Genomic DNA, 20,726 nt, shown 5'->3' on the forward strand with positions numbered 1-20,726 from the left:
AGGGCTTCCATAGTTGTGACACATGGGCTCAGTAGTTGTGGCACACAGGCTTAGTTGCTCCACGGCATGTGGGATCTTCCCGGACCAGGGCTCGAACCCGTGTCCCCTGCATTGGCAGGCGGATTCTTTTTTTTTTTTTTTTTTTTTGCGGTACGCGGGCCTCTCACTGTTGTGGCCTCTCCCGTTGTGGAGCACAGGCTCCGGACGCACAGGCTCAGTGGCCATGGCTCACGGTCCCAGCTGCTCCGCAGCATGTGGGATCTTCCCGGACCGGGACACGAACCCGTGTCCCCTGCATCGGCAGGCGGACTCTCAACCACTGCGCCACCAGGGAAGCCCGGCAAGCGGATTCTTAACCACTGCGCCACCAAGGAAGTCCCCTTAATCCATTTTGAATTAGTTTTTGTATATTCTATAAGATAAGGATCCAACTTCATTCTTTTGCATGTGTATGTCAAGTTTTCTCAGCACGATTGTTGAAGAGACTGTCCTTTCTCCCACTGAATGGTCTTGGCACTTGTATTTTATTAGAATTGTTCTCAAAGATAAAAGAGCAATGTCAAGTGAAAATCTTTACTTGAGTGTTATCATGGTCATCACTTTTTAGATAGCCCTTTAAAATAGTTTACTGGAACTTGCTTCATTATTCAAGGAACATGCAGGGGATGTCAACTTTTTTTTCTTTGGCAGTAAAAATTGTTCACTTTTCTTTGTTCACTGTGGCTAAGTTCAACAGAACTTAAAAACAGTGTTTTGGAGAATTGCCACAATGCATGACCCCTGACATCTGTCATTGCACTGTGCCAGATATCCCTGGGGTGGGTGGTCAGGGAGGTGGGAGGTTGGATGGTAGGGAATTTCTGGTGCTCTGTCAGAATACACGCTGAATGGAAGCCTACTTTACATGTGGTTCCAGGCATGCTTCCTGCCTTTCAGTTTCTGTGGTCTCTCCATGCAGGAGCTGGTTGCTGAAAGCATGGGTGAGGAACGGAGAGGTATTCTAGGGACTGCCTTCAAGAGAACTAGTCCATTCCTCACACATCAAGTGTTCAACAGGTTTGTGTGACTTCTGCATTGTGTGCTGTGGCTTGGGAGCATGGTAGAGAGTGGCTTCTACTATGGCATTCTGACATGGCCTGGTTTATTGTGGCTCAGCCTGACTCACTACTAAATCCCAATTCTAACCTGGGCAAAGCACACCTTATTTCCTGGTGGCTGTGCTCCCTTGACACTATAACCCCTAATTCTACTCTCAAGAAGATGGGAGTTTCGAGGCATAGTCTCCAGGCTGAAGATCATACCCAGGAACTCAACATCCTCTTCTTTCCAGCTCTTCCTCTCACACCCACAGGCAGCTTTTTGTCCTAGGGCGTCCTCTGAGCTTCATGGGGGGTACACGCCCTTCCATCTGATGCTTTGTTGGCATGTTGTCCATGGCCTAATTTGATCTGTATGTTGAAGGTAGATCTCAGTGTGTCTTACCTTTTAGAAGGATGTGTATGGGCTCTTACCTAACTATATTGGCCTAAACCATGTGTTTTGTGTTCACAGCTATCACTCAGAAACAAATATTGTCCGATATATGAAGAGATTGGAAAACAAAGACATTTCCCTTGTTCATAGCATGATTCCACTGGTAAATTATTGCCTTTATTTCCATTTCCCACCCTACCCTGAACCCACCTCTTTGGGTCACATCTAATATGCTGCAAGAGGGATGAATGGGTGACCATTCGGGGAGATGGGAGGGCCTATCAGATAGACCATAGGATGTCACTAATGTAATACACTTTGGCTGTGCTTCTTAAAGGGGTCCTGTACCATGAAGCTCAACAGTTCATCTGAACTCACAGTAAGTAGGTCACTTCTATTAAAAGGGAACTTAGCAGAAACAGTGTCTTGGCTTATACATAAGCAGATAACTAGAGAAAGCTGCTACTGGGACTGTGATTTAATAACTGCTTTAGTAATCCTTTACCTTGCTCTTCAACAATCTTGGCAGAAACCCTAACTTTATCACAACCTGATCATTTAAATTTATGGGTGAAATTATTTTTAAATCTTAAAATAATTAAACATATAGTGTTTATGTCTTCCTACCTTCCCCAACTCCCCCCACCACCCTTTTAAACCTGCCATGTTGAAAGCTTTTATCAATTTGTAGTTGTTAAGCTCAGATAGAATTAAGAACCATAAGCCTTCTTTCTAGAAATCCTTTCTCAGTGCCAGAAAGGTAGAGATTTGAGGCTTTAATTTATTTCTTGTATCAACAGAAGATTTGTGTCCCCTGCTATGGTGTTTGGTAAGTATCTCTACTAGGCTAGGATGTTTCTTTTTTTCCATAGGATTAGTCTGATATGACAAATCACATCAGGCAAAGAAAATCATTTTTATTCTCATAGGAGGATTTTCCCCATTTGCTTTTATGTTGGTGTTTTGTTCTGCTTCATGAAAAAAGAATGATATATGTGCTATGTAAGAGTTTGAGTAAACCATGCCTGAAACAACTGATTGGGTTTCATGGATATAAATCTATTCAGGGGCCTTTTTGTTCCTGAAAAAATAGGAAATGGTTATACTTTTGTATAAGTTTCCTTTCTGGGCCTCTGTGACCCACTTGTAAAATGAAGACAGTAATAGTACTTACCCCACAAGATTATGGTAAGAGTTAAATGAATGAATGTATTTAAAGTGCTTAGAACAGTGCCTGGCACATAGTAAGCACTCTTTGTGTTAGCTGTTGCTATCATTATCATCATTATTAAAGTTAGTCTTGTTATTACTATTACAATATGTACATATGTGTATGTTTCCTCCCTTCTTGCTCTTCAGCCTATCACGTGGAAAGAATTTGCAAACATCCACCCCTTTGTGCCTCTGGACCAAGCTCAAGGGTACCAGCAGCTTTTTCGAGAGCTTGAGAAGGATTTGTGTGAACTCACAGGCTATGACCGAATCTCTTTCCAGCCTAACAGGTAAGGGGATTTCTTCTTCTGTCTTTTCAGTTATCTCTTGTAGTATAATACCCACTGGGATGGATGACTAGAAGGTCCAAAGTGGCCTCATTCACATAACTGGGAAGGTAGTGATGGCTGTTGTCTGGGAGCTCAGTTAAGGGTGTTGACCTGGGCCTTGGTTCTTCCCCATGTGGACCTCTCCAGTGGTTGCTTGAGCTCCCTCACAGAATTGGGTCTGGGTTCAAAGTGGAGTGTTCCAAGATGGAAGGACGTGGATGCTGCAAACTTCTTAAGGCTCAGCCTCTGGAGTTACACAACATCACTTCAGAGCATTCTATCTCTCACAGCAAGTTTCAGGGCCAGCCCAGATTGAAAGTGGGAAGGGGACAACACGTGGGTGTGAATGTCAAGAGTCCTGATTCATTGCAGACCATCTTTGGAAGCTAGTTACTACATCCATCTTATAGTGTAAGAATCAGAATCGAGCACACGTGTTAACTCCTTATAAGCAGTAATGCCTCAATCTAGTAAGGCCAGGAGAGTCCGGATCCTAGTTTGTTCTGTCACTAACTTTGAAAGTTCCCTTCCTCTTTTCTGTCCTCGGTCTCTGTCTGTAAAGTAAAAACATTTGAGCAACAGTGATTTTCAAAAGCAAAGGGCTCTTGCAGCATCTCCTGGGTACTTGTTAAAAAAATATAAATTCCTGGGCCCCACTTTAGAAGTACTGATCTCCAGGGGTTGGGACTAAAAGCCTTTGTTTTTAAGAAGCAACCGAGTGATTCTGATGTAGTATAGTCAACCTGGATCCACTGGATTTGTGATCTTTCTGTCTACATGGGGATAAATAGACAGACATGTCATCAGCATGTGAATTAACATCTGGGGATACCTTCAGAGGAGGAGTCTGGTATCTGCCCCGAGGTTCTCTACCTCCCACTGCTCAGTGTGGTTCTCCACCAGCAGTCCCAGCATTGGCAGCACCTAGAAGCTTGTTAGAAATGCCAGATTTCTATTTCAAGATACAAAAGTCAAAGGATTTTTAAAACTGAGACATTTATTGTCTCATTTTCTGAGACAGAAAGTGATCAGATCTTAATCAGTTACTATCAAGCCCTCCCTCCTGTTTGGAAACATAGGTAACACAGCAAAGCCATGCACTTTGTGAAAACAATATACCCCATACAGGACAAACCCTTTAGGAAGAGGACATGTGACAGATGAAAGGACACAGAGCTTTTTTAATATTAGTCTCTCAAACTCTCATTTCATAAATAGGGAGGAACTGATGTTTATGAAAGTCAGGCTGTAGTATACCTTCATTAAAATGTCATCATGCAGCTTTGCTTTTTTTTTTTTTTTTTAATTAAGGGAGGAACCTGAGTAAATTAACCTGAGGCAATACCTTAATTAAGTGTTGACAATGAAGAAACTGCCCTCTAGTGATGGAATATGGTCACATCTTCTGTATTGTACTGGAGAGCAATTTTTCAAGACCATTTTAACTTTTTAAAGTCATTAGCTCTTTTTTTTTTTTTTTTTAAGTCATTAGCTCTTGCAGTAAATTGAGGTCCCGGGCAGGGTCTCCAGATGACTGACTGAAGGATGAGGAAGCTCTCCTTCCCATAAAGCAGTAGTTCCCAGGCCTGGAAATTAGACTCACATGGTGAGTCTATAAGAAATCCTGATGTCCAGATCACAATCCCAGATAGAATAATAATCTCGATGGGGAAAGACTAGGGTGAGGGAAGGATGCAGGCATGGGTATATCTTTAAAGCTCCCCGGGTAATTCCAGCTTGCAGCCAAGGTTGAAAACCATCATCTTAGAAGTTTCTCTGTTCTCCTCAGTTTACCTAATGCTTTTTCTCTGTCTTACTCTCCTCATTTGTATGATTGTCAGTCTCTATCCCAGTCTTGGAGGGAAAGAAATCTTTATCATTTTGTAGCTCCTGGCAGTGATGCCTTCTCCAGCTCCAGGGATTCGCAGATATACCACCCATTTCCAAGAGCTGACTTGAGTGTTACAGAGGCTGTGTTGAGGCTTAGTAGAGGGATATTTCTGGTTCTGAGCAGAGGCTGCTATGACAGATAGGGAAATACCTTACTCTTTGTTGGGAAAATACAGGGGCTATGCTTCCAGTGAGTAAGGAAATTTGATGTCTAATTTGGGAAACGAGGAAGGGATGCACCACATATTCTATGTGAGTGACTTTAGTTTTGGCTCTTCATAACCTCCATCTTGGTTTATTTGTGGTAATCTTTTCTCCATAGGTGGATTATAAATCCCAGGTCTTATAATTCTATATTCCAGCTCTCAGAGTCAGTCTACCACAGGGCTAACTACTTACTGGTTCATTAGTCATGATTTACTGCTGGCTAGTGTCCACTGAAATCTAAGGGACCAATGTAGGCCTTATAGTTATTGTAAGGAGAAACACAAGTTTTCTTGACTACTCTGCACAGAAAAAGAATTTAGTGTACCATGTCAGCCACTGAAGTTATACTCATAACATAGAGGGTGTAGTAACCTCTTTTATCAAGGGACCATTTCCTGGTGTTTTTATTTATACCTGACGAGTTGGAATTGGTCAGTGTGTCTATAGAGTTCTAGAGTCCAGTCACCAAAACTTGGGAATCTAAATATATTTCCCTTCCTTTTTTGTTACTGCATGGTATTTAAAATATAACTATGGCATACTTTTTAGGAAGTAGCATTAGTAATATTTTATAACTTAATTTTTTATTGTGGTAAAATATACATAATATAAAATTTACTACTTTAACCATTTTTAACTGTCCAGTTCAATGGCATTCATTACATTCACATCATTGTACAACCATCAACTCTGTCTAGCCCCAGAACTTTTTTTTTTTTTTTTTTTGTGGTATGCGGGCCTCTCACTGTTGTGGCCTCTCCCGTTGCGGAGCACAGGCTCCGGACGCGCAGGCTCAGCGGCCATGGCTCACAGGCCCAGCCGCTCCGCGGCATGTGGGATCTTCCCGGACCGGGGCACGAACCCGCATCCCCTGCATCGGCAGGCAGACTCTCAACCACTGCGCCACCAGGGAAGCCCCCCAGAACTTTTTTATCTTCCCAAATCGAAGCTCTGTACCCATTAAACAATATTTCCTCATTTACCCCCCTTACCCCAGCGCCTGGCAACTGTGATTCTACTTTCTGTCACTATTAACTTGACCACTCTACGTACAGCACATAAATGGAATCATACAATGTTTGTCATTTTGTGTCTGGCTTATTTCACTTAGCATAATGTCTTCAGGGTTCATCCATGTTGTGACATGTCAGCATTTCCCTCCTTTTAAAATACTCCATTGTATGTATGAACCACATTCAGTTTATCCATTCTTCCATCAATGGACATTTGGGTTGTTTCAACCTTTTGGTTGTAAGGAATAATGCTGCTCTGAGTGTTGGTGTACAAACACCTGTTTGAGTCCCTGCCTTCAGTTCTTTTGGGTGTATAGCCAGACATGAAATTGTTGGATATATGGTAATTCTGTTTAATTTTATAAGGAACTACTATACTGTTTTACAGATCAAAGCAGAGGCATAGATGGAAAGAGAATCAAAGGATGGACACCCAAATAGTTATCTCAAGGTGGTAGAATTTCAAGTGACTTTTACTTTTTGTCCTTATGCTATTTTAGTTTATAAAAATGTTTTTTAACCACAATATATGTTATTTTAATACAATCCAAAAATAAGTTACTTTTATTGTGGGGAACATGCATATTATGAAACAATGAAATTCTTGATAAGATGCTTACAGATTCATTTCCACCCTGACTCTCCTGATCTCAGGGGGTTTGGCCATCAGCTGATAGCATAGTGAAGTTGGCTTTGAACTTGCCTTGGGGTTGAGGCAAACTACTGGTCTTCCTTTGTAGCAAAGCTGTACTCAAAGTGAGGAAGGTTTGCAACAAAGGGCAAAAGAGCCAAACTCTGTAGAATAGAGTAATATTTAACATCAAGTGGACTCACAATACAACTCTCTGGTTCTAAAATGCCTAAGTAGGAAAACTGCAATTTTCAGGCATAAACCTGAGCCTGTTTTCCTGATGGCTCCGCCTCATCTGTGCTGCTGGGCCCTCACATAATGTCTTCCAGTCCAGAGCAGTTCTATGTTATGCCCACAGAAGGTTTTTATTCTTTCTCTCTTTCTCTAATAGTTCCTGCCTAGATAAAGACTGCCACAGGGCCTTTGTCTTCAGTGCACTTTTTTCTGAGGGTAAACCAGCAGCTCAGAGGAGAGGTTAGCTAGCACCCAGGATGTGTGAGGCCTCCAGAGCTCTGTCATGTGGCTTCCTCCCTAGTTGTGATGTAGGTTTCTCTCCTATATGGCAAGAAAGGGAACACTACCTTATTGATTTGAGATTTAATTGAGGGATGGATGATAAAGGATTTTGTAACCAAAAACTGTGGTGTGAAATCTTTGGTTCATATAGCCAAGCCTTCACTTGGTCTATTTCCTGGGACAGTTAGATCCCAAAGTTGTTTAAAGGACTTGAAACAAAAATGTCAAGAAACTTGTCCCCATTTCTCTTACTTATTTGCTCAATCTATAAACCTGGAGAGCATTTCCAGCTTAGTGGAGAACATATAGCCAGATAATATTTAATTACCTTTCCATTTCCTACTGTGCCCAGCGCAGCTTGCTTCGGCTTGCTCCCCGTATCACTGTGACACTCTTAAAATCATTCAGCAGCACACAAATACACTCTAGGAATTGCTAGGTTAGAATTATGATGTAATGTTTAAGGCAGACAGAAACAGCAATTAACACCTTCCACGGATATCTAAAATGAAAGACAAGCTGGAATTATTATTAGCTCACTTGGCTTATAAAAGTGAGGAAGTTGTTTTTGTCTTTAAGAACTGTAAACTGTGATCTTGAGTGCAGATAGAGCTAGCGGTTGCTTTCCCAGAATCTCCTCCTGGTAAGGTTCTTAAATGAGGTGTGAACAGGGCCCAATCAATGACTCTCAAACTTTATTGTGCATGAGAATCACCTGTAGGGCTTGTGAAATTGCTAAGCCCCACCCCCAGAGTTTCTGATTTAATGAGTCTGGATTGAGGCCTGAGAATTTGTATTTCTAATATAATCCTGGGGGACGAGCTTGTGCTGGTTTGGCTACCACACTGTGAAAACCACGGGCTGCAGGGGTTCTCAGTCCTGGCTGCATATTAGAATTCCTGGGGAGCCTTTGAGGTATGCCATGCCCTCCCCACCGCGCAAACTAGCTACATCGGAATCTCCTCCAGGGGCAGTACCCAGGCGTCACAGGGTTTTTAAAAAGCTCCTCAGGTGATTCTAATGTGCATCACTTGGTTGCAAAGTGTGTTGACCTGGAGGAACACCAAAGAGGGAGGTTTAGTTAGATGACTAATATCTTCCAGTGGAGTGAACTTTAAAACTGGCCTTTGCAGGCCAAGTCATGACGGTCATGTGCAGATCACATTGTTTACAACAAAGAGAGTCAAACCCCTGATATTGGCCATGTCCCTCTCTTTCTTTGCTGAGCTCATGGTCAGTGTCATTGAGTAGACTTACCTCATTGATAACTTCTGATTTGCTTTCCTACTGGGCCTAGTGCAGCTTCAGAGCCCTGCCCTACAGAGAGCTCTGAGAAACCAGATATTAGAGACCCTCTCTGATGAGTGACTGATTTCCCAAGGAGACACTCAGAGTGCCAGCAAGAAAAAGAAGGGTGAAGGATGATAAGAGCCACTTTTGGAGAAATATAAAGCAATGAGAAGGATCTCCGCTTCCCCAGCTTTCTTGACTCTCAAGGGTATATTTGGATTTTTGCAGTTTGTAAGGCTTTGAAGAAGTGGTTCTCACATTGGGCTGTACCCACAGAATTTCTGATTCAGTACTCCTGGGGTGCAATCCAAGCATTTATATTTCTTTTTTTTTTTTTTTTTTTTTAATTTAATTTAATTTTATTTTTTTGCTTTATAACAAATTTAATCAGTTATACATATGTTTCCATATCCCCTCCCTTTTGCGTCTCCCTCCCACCCTCCCTATCCCACCCCTCCAGGCGGTCACAAAGTACCAAGCTGATCTCCCTGTGCTATGCGGCTGCTTCCCACTAGCTATTTACCTCACGTTTGGTAGTGTATATATGTCCATGCTGCTCTTTCACTTTGTCACAGCTTACCCTTCCCCCTCCCCATATCCTCAAGTCCATTCTCTAGTAGGTCTGTGTCTTTATTCCTGTCTTACCCCTATGTTCTTCATGACATTTTTTTTCTTAAATTCCATATATATGTGTTAGCATACAGTATTTGTCTTTCTCTTTCTGACTTACTTCACTCTGTATGACAGACTCTAGGTCTATCCACCTCATTACAAATAGCTCAATTTCATTTCTTTTTATGGCTGAGTAATATTCCATTGTATATATGTGCCACATCTTCTTTATCCATTCATCCGATGATGGACACTTAGGTTGTTTCCATCTCCGGGCTATTGTAAATAGGGCTGCTATGAACATTTTGGTACATGTCTCTTTTTGAATTATGGTTTTCTCAGGGTATATGCCCAGTAGTGGGATTGCTGGGTCATATGGTAGTTCTATTTGTAGTTTTTTAAGGAACCTCCATACCGTTCTCCATAGCGGCTGTACCAATTCACATTCCCACCAGCAGTGCAAGAGTGTTCCCTTTTTTCCACACCCTCTCCAGCATTTATTGTTTCTAGAGTTTTTGATGATGGCCATTCTGACTGGTGTGAGATGATATCTCATTGTAGTTTTGATTTGCATTTCTCTAATGAGTAAAGATGTTGAGCATCCTTTCATGTGTTTGTTGGCAGTCTGTATATCTTCTGTGGAGAAATGTCTATTTAGGTCTTCTGCCCATTTTTGGATTGGGTTGTTTGTTTTTTTGTTATTGAGCTGCATGAGCTGCTTATAAATTTTGGAGATTAATCCTTTGTCAGTTGCTTCATTTGCAAATATTTTCTCCCATTCTGAGGGTTGTCTTTTGGTCTTGTTTATGGTTTCCTTTGCTGTGCAAAAGCTTTTAAGTTTCATTAGGTCCCATGTGTTTATTTTTGTCTTTATTTCCATTTCTCTAGGAGGTGGGTCAAAAAGGATCTTGCTGTGATTTATGTCATAGAGTGTTCTGCCTATGTTTTCCTCTAAGAGTTTGATAGTGTCTGGCCTTACATTTAGGTCTTTAATCCATTTTGAGCTTATTTTTGTGTATGGTGTTAGGGAATGATCTAATCTCATACTTTTACATGTCCCTATCCAGTTTTCCCAGCACCACTTATTGAAGAGACTGTCCTTTCTCCACTGTACATTCCTGCCTCCTTTATCAAAGATAAGGTGACCATATGTCCGTGGGTTTAACTCTGGGCTTTCTATCCTGTTCCATTGATCTATCTTTCTGTTTTTGTGCCAGTACCATACTGTCTTGATTACTGTAGCTTTGTAGTATAGTCTGAAGTCAGGGAGCCTGATTCCTCCAGCTCCATTTTTCGTTCTCAAGATTGCTTTGGCTATTCGGGGTCTTTTGTGTTTCCATACAAATTGTGAAATTTTTTGTTCTAGTTCTGTGAAAAATGCCAGTGGTAGTTTGATAGGGATTGCATTGAACCTGTAGATTGCTTTGGGTAGTAGAGTCATTTTCACAATGTTGATTCTTCCAATCCAAGAACATGGTACATCTCTCCATCTATTTGTATCATCTTTAATTTCTTTCATCAGTGTCTTATAATTTTCTGCATACAGGTCTTTTGTCTCCTTAGGTAGGTTTATTCCTAGATATTTTATTCTTTTTGTTGCAATGGTAAATGGGAGTGTTTCCTTGATTTCTCTTTCAGATTTTTCATCATCAGTATATAGGAATGCCAGAGATTTCTGTGCATTAATTTTGTATCCTGCAACTTTACCAAATTCATTGATTAGCTCTAGTAGTTTTCTGGTAGCATCTTTAGGATTCTCTATGTATAGTATCATGTCATCTGCAAAGAGTGACAGCTTTACTTCTTCTTTTCCAATTTGGATTCCTTTTATTTCCTTTTCTTCTCTGATTGCTGTGGCTAAAACTTCCAAAACTAGGTTGAATAAGAGTGGTGAAAGTGGGCAACCTTGTCTAGTTCCTGATCTTAGTGGAAATGGTTTCAGTTTTTCACCATTGAGGACGATGCTGGCTGTGGGTTTGTCATATATGGCCTTTATTATGTTGAGGAAAGTTCCCTCTATGCCTACTTTCTGCAGGGTTTTTATCATAAATGGGTGTTGAATTTTGTCGAAAGCTTTCTCTGCATCTATTGAGATGATCATATGGTTTTTCTCCTTCAGTTTGTTAATATGGTGTATCACGTTGATTGATTTGCGTATATTGAAGAATCCTTGCATTCCTGGAATAAACCCCACTTGATCATGGTGTATGATCCTTTTAATGTGCTGTTGGATTCTGTTTGCTAGGATTTTGTTGAGGATTTTTGCATCTATGTTCATCAGTGATATTGGCCTGTAGTTTTCTTTCTTTGTGACATCCTTGTCTGGTTTTGGTATCAAGGTGATGGTGGCCTCGTAGAATGAGTTTGGGAGTGTTCCTCCCTCTGCTATATTTTGGAAGAGTTTCAGAAGGACAGGTGTTAGCTCTTCTCTAAATGCTTGATAGAATTCGCCTGTGAAGCCATCTGGTCCTGGGCTTTTGTTTGTTGGAAGATTTTTTATCACAGTTTCAATTTCAGTGCTTGTGATTGGTCTGTTCATATTTTCTATTTCTTCCTGATTCAGTCTTGGCAGGTTGTGCATTTCTAAGAATTTGTCCATTTCTTCCAGGTTGTCCATTTTATTGGCATAGAGTTGCTTATAGTAATCTCTCATGATCTTTTGTATTTCTGTAGTGTCAGTTGTTACTTCTCCTTTTTCATTTCTAATTCTATTGATTTGAGTCTTCTCCCTTTTTTTCTTGATGAGTCTGGCTAATGGTTTATCAATTTTGTTTATCTTCTCAAAGAACCAGCTTTTAGTTTTATTGATCTTTGCTATCGTTTCCTTCATTTCTTTTTCATTTATTTCTGATCTGATTTTTATGATTTCTTTCCTTCTGCTAACTTTGGGATGTTTTTGTTCTTCTTTCTCTAATTGCTTTAGGTGCAAGGTTAGGTTGTTTATTCGAGATGTTTCCTGTTTCTTAAGGTGGGATTGTATTGCTATAAACTTCCCCCTTAGAACTGCTTTTGCTGCATCCCATAGGTTTTGGGTCGTCGTGTCTCCATTGTCATTTGTTTCTAGGTATTTTTTAATTTCCTCTTTGATTTCTTCAGTGATCACTTCGTTATTAAGTAGTGTATTGTTTAGCCTCCATGTGTTTGTATTTTTTACAGCTCTTTTCCTGTAATTGATATCTAGTCTCATAGCATTGTGGTCGGAAAAGATACTTGATACAATTTCAATTTTCTTAAATTTACCAAGGCTTGATTTGTGACCCAAGATATGATCTATCCTGGAGAATGTTCCATGAGCACTTGAGAAAAATGTGTATTCTGTTGTTTTTGGATGGAATGTCCTATAAATATCAATTAAGTCCATCTTGTTTAATGTATCATTTAAAGCTTGTGTTTCCTTATTTATTTTCATTTTGGATGATCTGTCCATTGGTGAAAGTGGGGTGTTAAAGTCCCCTACTATGAGTGTGTTACTGTCGATTTCTCCTTTTATGGCTGTTAGTATTTGCCTTATGTATTGAGGTGCTCCTATGTTGGGTGCATAAATATTTACAATTGTTATATCTTCTTCTTGGATCGATCCCTTGATCATTATGTAGTGTCCTTCTTTGTCTCTTCTAGTAGTCCTTATTTTAAAGTCTATTTTGTCTGATATGAGAATTGCTACTCCAGCTTTCTTTTGGTTTCCATTTGCATGGAATATCTTTTTCCATCCCCTTACTTTCAGTCTGTATGTGTCTCTAGGTCTGAAGTGGGTCTCTTGTAGACAGCATATAGATGGGTCTTGTTTTTGTATCCATTCAGCCAATCTGTGTCTTTTGGTGGGAGCATTTAGTCCATTTACATTTAAGGTAATTATCGATATATATGTTCCTATTCCCATTTTCTTAATTGTTTTGGGTTCGTTATTGTAGGTCTTTTACTTCTGTTGTGTTTCTTGCCTAGAGAAGTTCCTTTAGCATTTGTTGTAAAGCTGGTTTGGTGGTGCTGAACTCTCTCAGCTTTTGCTTGTCTGTAAACGTTTTAATTTCTCCATCAAATCTGAATGAGATCCTTGCTGGGTAGAGTAATCTTGGTTGCAGGTTTTTCTCCTTCATCACTTTAATTATGTCCTGCCACTCCCTTCTGGCTTGTAGAGTTTCTGCTGAGAGATCAGCTGTTATCCTGATGGGGATTCCCTTGTGTGTTATTTGTTGTTTTTGCCTTGCTGCTTTTAACAAGCATTTATATTTCTAACAAGTCCCCAGGTGATGCTGATATTTGGGGATTTTGAGTTTGAAAACCATTGCTTTAAGGTGCTCTTGAGATACCAGAAAGGTTAGAGTGGCTGGATCCATCTAGATGTTTTTTGCCCAGAATTCAAAGGTTAAGCACAGAATTTAGCTTATGTCAAATTAGATACAGGTTGGTAAGAACATGTTGAGGGAGTGTTATTTTAAGCTGCTAGAAGCAGAGATCTAGGTAGTGTTTGGAATATTTGAGTTATGCAACAAAGAGTTTGATTGAATTTTAATTGCTTCCAAGATATGGAAGCATATCGTGTTTATCCTGTCTGTAAGATAGGAGTCAGCACTAATTCTACCTTGTTTTCTTGAGAGTGGTCCTCTGAGGTTGCCATGCACTGATTCAGGTCATTTTTGACACACTGGCTGTTTTGTTGATCATTTTACTGTGATTAGTTTTAGCATAATGTCAGTTTCTTAGCTAACATTTCACTTGGATCATTTTTGTTCCTAACCACTCGTTGGTGGTATTTTTAAAGTAAAGAAGGGTTTGGATGAGGACAGTTTGGCATTAGAATGTCCAACATCAAAACATTATGTATCACAAGAAATTATTAATAGCGCTTCTTTCTGGAGAGTAAGACTGGGAAGAATTTGGGGGGGGGTTGCTTTCTTTCTTTCTTTTTTTTTTTACTGTAAGCTTCATCCCTTCTGCATTGATGGAATTAAAAAAAAGTCAGACAAACATATTACTTTTTTTTTTTTTTTCGGTACGCGGGCCTCTCACTGTTGTGGCCTCTCCCGTTGCGGAGCACAGGCTCCGGACGCACAGGCTCAGCGGCCATGGCTCACGGGCCCAGCCTCTCCACGGCATGTGGGATCCTCCCGGACCGGGGCACGAACCCGCGTCCCCTGCATCGGCAGGCGGACTCTCAACCACTGTGCCACCGGGGAAGCCCAACATATTACTTTCATAATACAAATTTTAAATTCATCTGTAAATTAGGTGGCATATCCCAATGAGACAGATGAAAGTAAGATCCAGAGGGGCTCAGGGTAAAACTGCTTGAAAAGGGATAGCAAATCAAGGAAGGCTTTGATATTAGGGGCAAGAGAAACTCCAGGATGGCCCCATCTCTTTGTTAGACCTGCCTAGGAATGAGTGACTTTAAAGTGCTGTGTTGTAGGAGAAATTTAGTAATCCCCTCCTGCCCCATGACACCATCATTAAGTAAAGGTTCTTAGGTGCAACAACAGAAGATGGGTTGGCCTAATTTAAGCAGAAAAGCAATCTACAGGGTGAAGATATTGGGTGCTTCCCAGAATTGATGGAAACACTGGAGAATGGGGCTTCAAAAGTGAGAAAGACCCAAGGGAAGTTGGCAGCAGAGAACAAATCAAGGTCACTCCAGGGGAAGCATCACCACCACCACTGTGACTGCCCTTTTCCTAGGGTCACTCCCTCCAGATTCATGAAGTCCCAGGCTGGAGTATCCAATAGGTTGAGACTGGGTTACATGTCTAGCACCTCGTTCATGGGTAGTGTTTGGGAATATCTGGTCCCTTTCTGCTTCCATAGGGGGTTTTAGGACCCTGCCTTTTCCTAGACTCACACAAAAGGGGAAATTCCCCTTTTAAGGGGACTGAAAGGCTGAGCATTTCTACATATACACCCATGAAAAGAGCAATAATGAGAACCTGCAAATCTCCAACATCCTAATGTAACTCTTCCTTTCTATTTCTCAGCATATTCACATGTTTGATCATCACAGCACCATTTTCTAATTGAATTGCCTTTGTTTTTTACTGTTTGTTATGTAGTTTGTTTGTTACTGTTTTTTACTGTTTATATGTAGTTTGCAGATATTTTCTCCCAATCTGTAGCGTGTCTTTTCATCTTCTTAACAGGGTCTTTTGCAGAGCAAAAGTTTTTAACTATGATGAAGTTCAATTTATCCATTTTTCCTTTTATGAATTGTGCGTTTGATTTCAAGTCAAAGAACTCTTTGACTAGCTCTAAATTTCAAAGATTTTCTTCTGTTTAATCCTAAAAGTTTTATCATTTTATGTTTTACATTTAAGTCCATGATCTATTTTGAGATAGTTTTTGTATAAGGTATGAGACTTAGGTTGACCTATGGAACTCTAATTGTTCCAGCATTATTTGTTGAAAAGGCTGTCTTTCCTCTATTGAAATACTTTTGCAATTTTGTCAAAAATCAGTTGGGTTTATATATGTGAATTTATTTCTGGTTTCTATATTCTATTCCATTGATCTACAAGTATATCCTTCCATTAATAATACACTATTTATTACAGTAACTATATAATAAGTCTTGGCATCAGACTGATTCTTCTTACTTTTTTCTTTTTCAAAGTGAAGCTATTTCAGTTACTTTGCCTTTATATATAAATTTTAGAATAGTCTTATGTCTACAAAAATCTTGGTTTTATTCGATAATGATGCATATTTTAGCTCCTAAATATAGTTTTGGGACTTCCCTGGTGGCGCAGTGGTCAAGACTCCACGTTCCCAATGCAGAGGGCCCGGGTTCGAACCCTGGTCAGGGAACTAGATCCCACATGCATGCCGCAACCAAGAGTTCACATGCCGCAACTAAGGAGCTGGTGAGGTGCAACTAAGGGGCCCGTGAGCCACGACTAAGGAGCCTGCCTGCTGCAACTGAGACCCAGTGCAACCAAAATAAATAAATACTTTTAAAAAAAAGTTTTTACAATAGGCTAGATGTTAGATATTATAGGTGGTTGAAGGGAAACAATTCACTTCGTATTTAAATTTACAGTTTATCACTCAAAGAAACCTTTTCATGAGAAATCTTTTTAAATGTAATAATTTAAAAAACATATTATAAGAAACTTCTTAAGAAGTTCAGATATTATTAGAAATAAAATAGGCCCACTGACTTGTAGACAGCTTAAAAGAAAACTTCTCTGAAACTGCACACTAAATGTGGCCATTAGTGTGTGAATTACAATGGTGTGTTAAAAACTATGATTAAAAATGATTTTCAGAAGACTAGAGAAAATTAAAACAAAAAGATTTGGTAAATCTCGATACTTGATAGTTCAAAAAAATTGTACAAATCTTAAATTATCAGCACCCAGAATTTTAAATGTTATGATCCATAACATGATCATTTTCTTTAAGGCACTATTTTTTTAAATTAATTTATTAATTAATTTATTTATTTTTGGCTGTGTTGGGTCTTTGTTGCTGTGCTCGGGCTTTCTCTAGATGTGGCGAGTGGGGGCTACTCTTCGTTGTGGTGCTCAGGCTTCTCATTGTGGTGGCTTCTCTTGTTGTGGAGCATGGGCTCTAGGTGTGCAGGTTTCATTAGTTGTGACCTCCGGGCTCTGTAGTTGTGGCTCGCGGACTCTAGAGCACAGGCTCAGTAGTTGTGGCACACGAGCTTGGTTGCTCCGCGGCATGTGGGATCTTCCCGGACCAGGGCTCGAACCCGCGTCCCCTGCATTGGCAGGCAGATTCTTAACCACTGTGCCACCAGGGAAGTCCCTAGGGCACATTTTTAACACCTTTTGACTTGTATAAATATACTATCCCACTTTGACTTGTATAAATAAAACATCCTACTGTTTTCTCAGTTCAATTTATAGTATAATTCAACAGGAATTTTGGTGACTGCTGGGCTTCACACTAAGTCATGAATTGTAGCGTATTCTGCAGTCACGCAAATGGGTTCTATGTTACTTTTTTGTAAGCAGAAATCTTTCTCTTAAAAACAGCAGCTACAATAATCCATCTTCAAATATTCCCAAGCAGCCAACTTCTGAGGAATTTCTTATGGTATATATAAAGTCAGCCACTGTATTCCTTAGGTGGAACAAAGAGGTTATTTCATGACTGGTTGAGGATGACTTCTGCAATCAGTGACAAAGGTACTCAGTAACTGACCAAAATGCCTGCTTTATAGGATGCAATTCACTTATAATCTTATGCTTAAATTTTATGCTTAAAAAGTGCTGTGCTTTCCACCTGTGACTATTGGCCATGCATATCATTCTGCAAAATCATCTGTAGGAGCAGGCCATCTATGTTCCTTCTTCATCATAGACATATCTGCAGTTATACTTCTAAAATCTAGTGGAAGTTTCCAGGTGTCCCTTGGGATTTATTTTGTGTGATAGTCCAATAAAAATTTGTTCCAAAGATCTAAAAGTTTAACCTTTCCAGATAGAACTAAATTGTAATATTTCTTAATCTTAACCTTTGCTCAGTGCTCTTAGCAAAGGTAAAGGTAAAATGATAAAAATCTTTGAAGTTTATTTTGTCCTTCTTGCTCTAATCTTAGCAAAAGAGCTGAACTATCACTCTAGCTGTGTTATGCCATCTTCAAATTCCACCCCCCCCTTAATTAATTTTTTTGCCAAATTCACATTGAATAGCTGCCCTGAAATCCCACACTTACAATGATACACTGACACTAATAGGGTCTAGGTTTAAATCATTACAAAACTGTTGAATCCCATCAACTTCAATTTATTTTCACCTCGTGGGTCATTGTACTTGCTATACAGTTGTTCTAGCTTCGTCTAGTCTACTGGATTTCTCATGGATTCTTTGTAGAATGAGTCTGGGTTTTGGAAGAAGTTGCTAGTTCTCACTAATTCTGTGTTAAACAGTACAATATGTCGCAGTTTTTTCACCAGCCTGAGTAAATGCCATGACTGGGGGCCTTGTTTTTCTCAGACAGTTTAAGCTTATGCCTACCTGGCACTTCTAAATGGGTCTGAGGCTCCCCATTCACTGGCATCCTCCTCACTGTGGCTGGCTCTGCAGGTCCAGGCCACTAGCCACTTCATTTTAAATAGATGTCAGAAGACCAGTATCCTAGCTGCCCCTCCACAGGTGGTACTTTTCTGATGGGTTCTCAGTCTGGGTTATGCATATAAGCACTTACTTTTCATAATACTTTTCCACCAACAGGTGGCACTAATAATTCCCCTTATTTCCATAGTACCCCAGGAATAAGACTTGTGTGGCATTTAGAACATATCTTTTGTACTTTTTTGAGTTGAAACATGGCTGATTTTTAAGAGGATCTAAGGCAGAAAACACCCAGCATTCCTGATCAAGTCTTTAGCATGTTGCCTATCTCCTGGATTACTGGCTTCTAGCTCCAGTCTCTTCTTTCACTTCTAGTCTAAACACCTTGGTTCGTCTTCCAACAAAACAAGATGAGTAGAAGTCATGAGAAAATCACAGAGAGAAATACAAAATCCATATGCTGAAGTCCCTTTCCATGGGGGAAAGGATGACATTAATGTTGATTGTCTGGACTGGAGAAGAACTCAATTTTGAACAAATGGACTAAACATTTATTGCAGAGCTACTCCATGCATAGTACTATTCTATATATTCCCTGTGAATGTATAGAATTCTAATACCTAAGATCCTATTCTCAAAGCCTATACCCTAATTGAGATAAAATAGGCACACGAAGTACATGTGAGATCTATAATAATTTTCAATGTACAGTGTATGAATAGGATGGTATTATCAGAAGAACGAGTAGAGTAAAATACTACGTGAGTTTGGAGGAGGTAAAGGATAGTCAGTCAGTCAGTCAGTCAGTCAATCAATCAGTATTTATTGAACACCCCCTATGTCAGTGTTCTTGGCGTAGAGAATACAATGTTGATAAAGACAGATAAGATTTCTGCCCTCAGGGAAGGCCTCTCTGAAGAGGTGACACTTGAGCTGAGGCCTAAATACTGAGAAGAAGCCAGATATTTGAAGAACTAAAGGAGGAGCTTTCCAAGCAGAAGGAACATTTAGTGAAAAGCCCCAAGGCAGACATTGGTTTGGTCTGTTTCAGGGAAGGAAGAAGGCTTGGGTGGCTGGAGGATAGTGAGCAAGGAGAGGATGGCAGAAGACATGGGTGTAGACGTGGGTGGAAGTCACAGATCATGTGGGGGATTTGTAGGCCATGGTGAGGAACTGGATTTGTGACTTTGGGGAAGGCTTTATAGAAGAGGCAGAACTTGAGTTGGGACAGTTGAAAAATGGTGGATTTGGCTTGTTGGAGGGAAAGGAGAGGGTGATAGAGGTTGAGGGTTGTGGAAGTGCTCATTCAAATGCTGTGGTAGCCCATCCTCAGCCCATCCTGAGTCACAGAGTGATGAGGGTTGCTGCCTGAAGATGGTGATGATGATGATGATGATGACGTTGATGATAGTGATGATAGTTGCCAGTACTTAATGAGTGTTTACCTAGTGCCAGGCACTGTGAAAAGCCCTTTACCATGGATCATCTCATGTCTTATCATATCTGCCCTTCGAGTTGGGTGCAGTTATTATGCACACTTCAGAGGTGAGAACACAGAGAGGCTAAGTAAATAGTGGTGTAAGTGGTTTGCTAAAATGTGGCATATTCATTTTCCTGTTCTCAAAATAAAGAACATCAAATGAGCTAGAACTTGTTTTTCAGAAGCCAGGAAAATAGAAGCCCAGTGTTTGCCTCCCTCCCTGGAAGAGAGAGGAGAGAGGCAAAGCTCACTCAGTGTGGGTGATGAGGAAATGGGTGCCCCAGGTCTTATGGGGACAGGCCTTTTACATGGAGCTAAACCTCCTAGTTCTGTCAGTCACACAAGGGTTCTGTGAAGCAAAGCCAGCGTTTGCTGCCATGACTCTCAATCCTTTGGGAAGCACAGCGTGCTCAGAGGAGCCTCACTGCTTACAAGTGAAGCACGAGGCCCCTTAAGACAGGCCAACTTGTATCAATGTCTCCGGCTGTCACTGTTGGCCGGTTGGGCATGTAATACTCTGACTCAGTTTCTTCATGTGCAAAATAAAGACAATGGTACCTACCTTGTGGGGGTATTAGGAGGATTAAATAAGATGATGTAAAATGCTTGGTGGTGACAACAACAATGTTTCCCATTTACCTGTGTTTACTCCGTGCACAGTGCCTGGTAAAGAGGAAGTGCCTAATTAATGGAGCAGTTTATACGTATTGTTATTATTATTATTCCCTAACTCATCTAGTCTCTTCTGTTGCTCTGTGACACCCACACTGTGGAAATCACCACTTTCCTTCCTTTCCTCCAGCCAGGCTCTACGCCCTGCGCACCCAGCTGTTTCCCTGTTCTCTGTCCTTTTCTCATGCTGAGACCTGAATCGTCAATTCTGCCGTCTCCTGACACCAAACCATCAATGCCCCTATGCTAGTTTGCAGATATTTCAAATTCAACTGGTTCTATCCCAGTGTTCTCTCAAAAAATGTTTTCCAATGCTCAAAATTTTAGCTTTTAGTTTAGAAATTAAACAGTTTATCTAATTTATTCTTAAGCCT

At 40.4% G+C, this 20,726-nt stretch overlaps 1 protein-coding gene and 1 pseudogene across 5 annotated transcripts in view; one reads left to right on the top strand and one right to left on the bottom strand.

The window, feature by feature from the left end:
• The window catches only part of GLDC (glycine decarboxylase), a 108,004-nt gene that overhangs the window by 45,689 nt on the left and 41,589 nt on the right, over window positions 1-20,726 (top strand). For all 4 annotated transcript variants that reach the window (XM_082618118.1, XM_082618117.1, XM_082618119.1 and 1 more), the window contains 4 exons: window positions 959-1,056; window positions 1,552-1,636; window positions 1,811-1,852; window positions 2,833-2,975. In XM_082618118.1, coding sequence (XP_082474244.1) covers window positions 959-1,056; window positions 1,552-1,636; window positions 1,811-1,852; window positions 2,833-2,975 — 368 coding nt within the window. The remainder of the gene's footprint in view (window positions 1-958; window positions 1,057-1,551; window positions 1,637-1,810; window positions 1,853-2,832; window positions 2,976-20,726) is intronic.
• Window positions 16,216-19,222, bottom strand: LOC309802727 (DCN1-like protein 2; annotated as a pseudogene). Its single transcript has one exon. The product of its transcript is annotated as a DCN1-like protein 2 (transcript).

The sequence above is a fragment of the Mesoplodon mirus genome (assembly GCF_964341445.2).
Source record: "Mesoplodon mirus genome assembly, chromosome: 1".
In the NCBI taxonomy this organism is placed as follows: Eukaryota; Metazoa; Chordata; class Mammalia; order Artiodactyla; family Ziphiidae; genus Mesoplodon; species Mesoplodon mirus.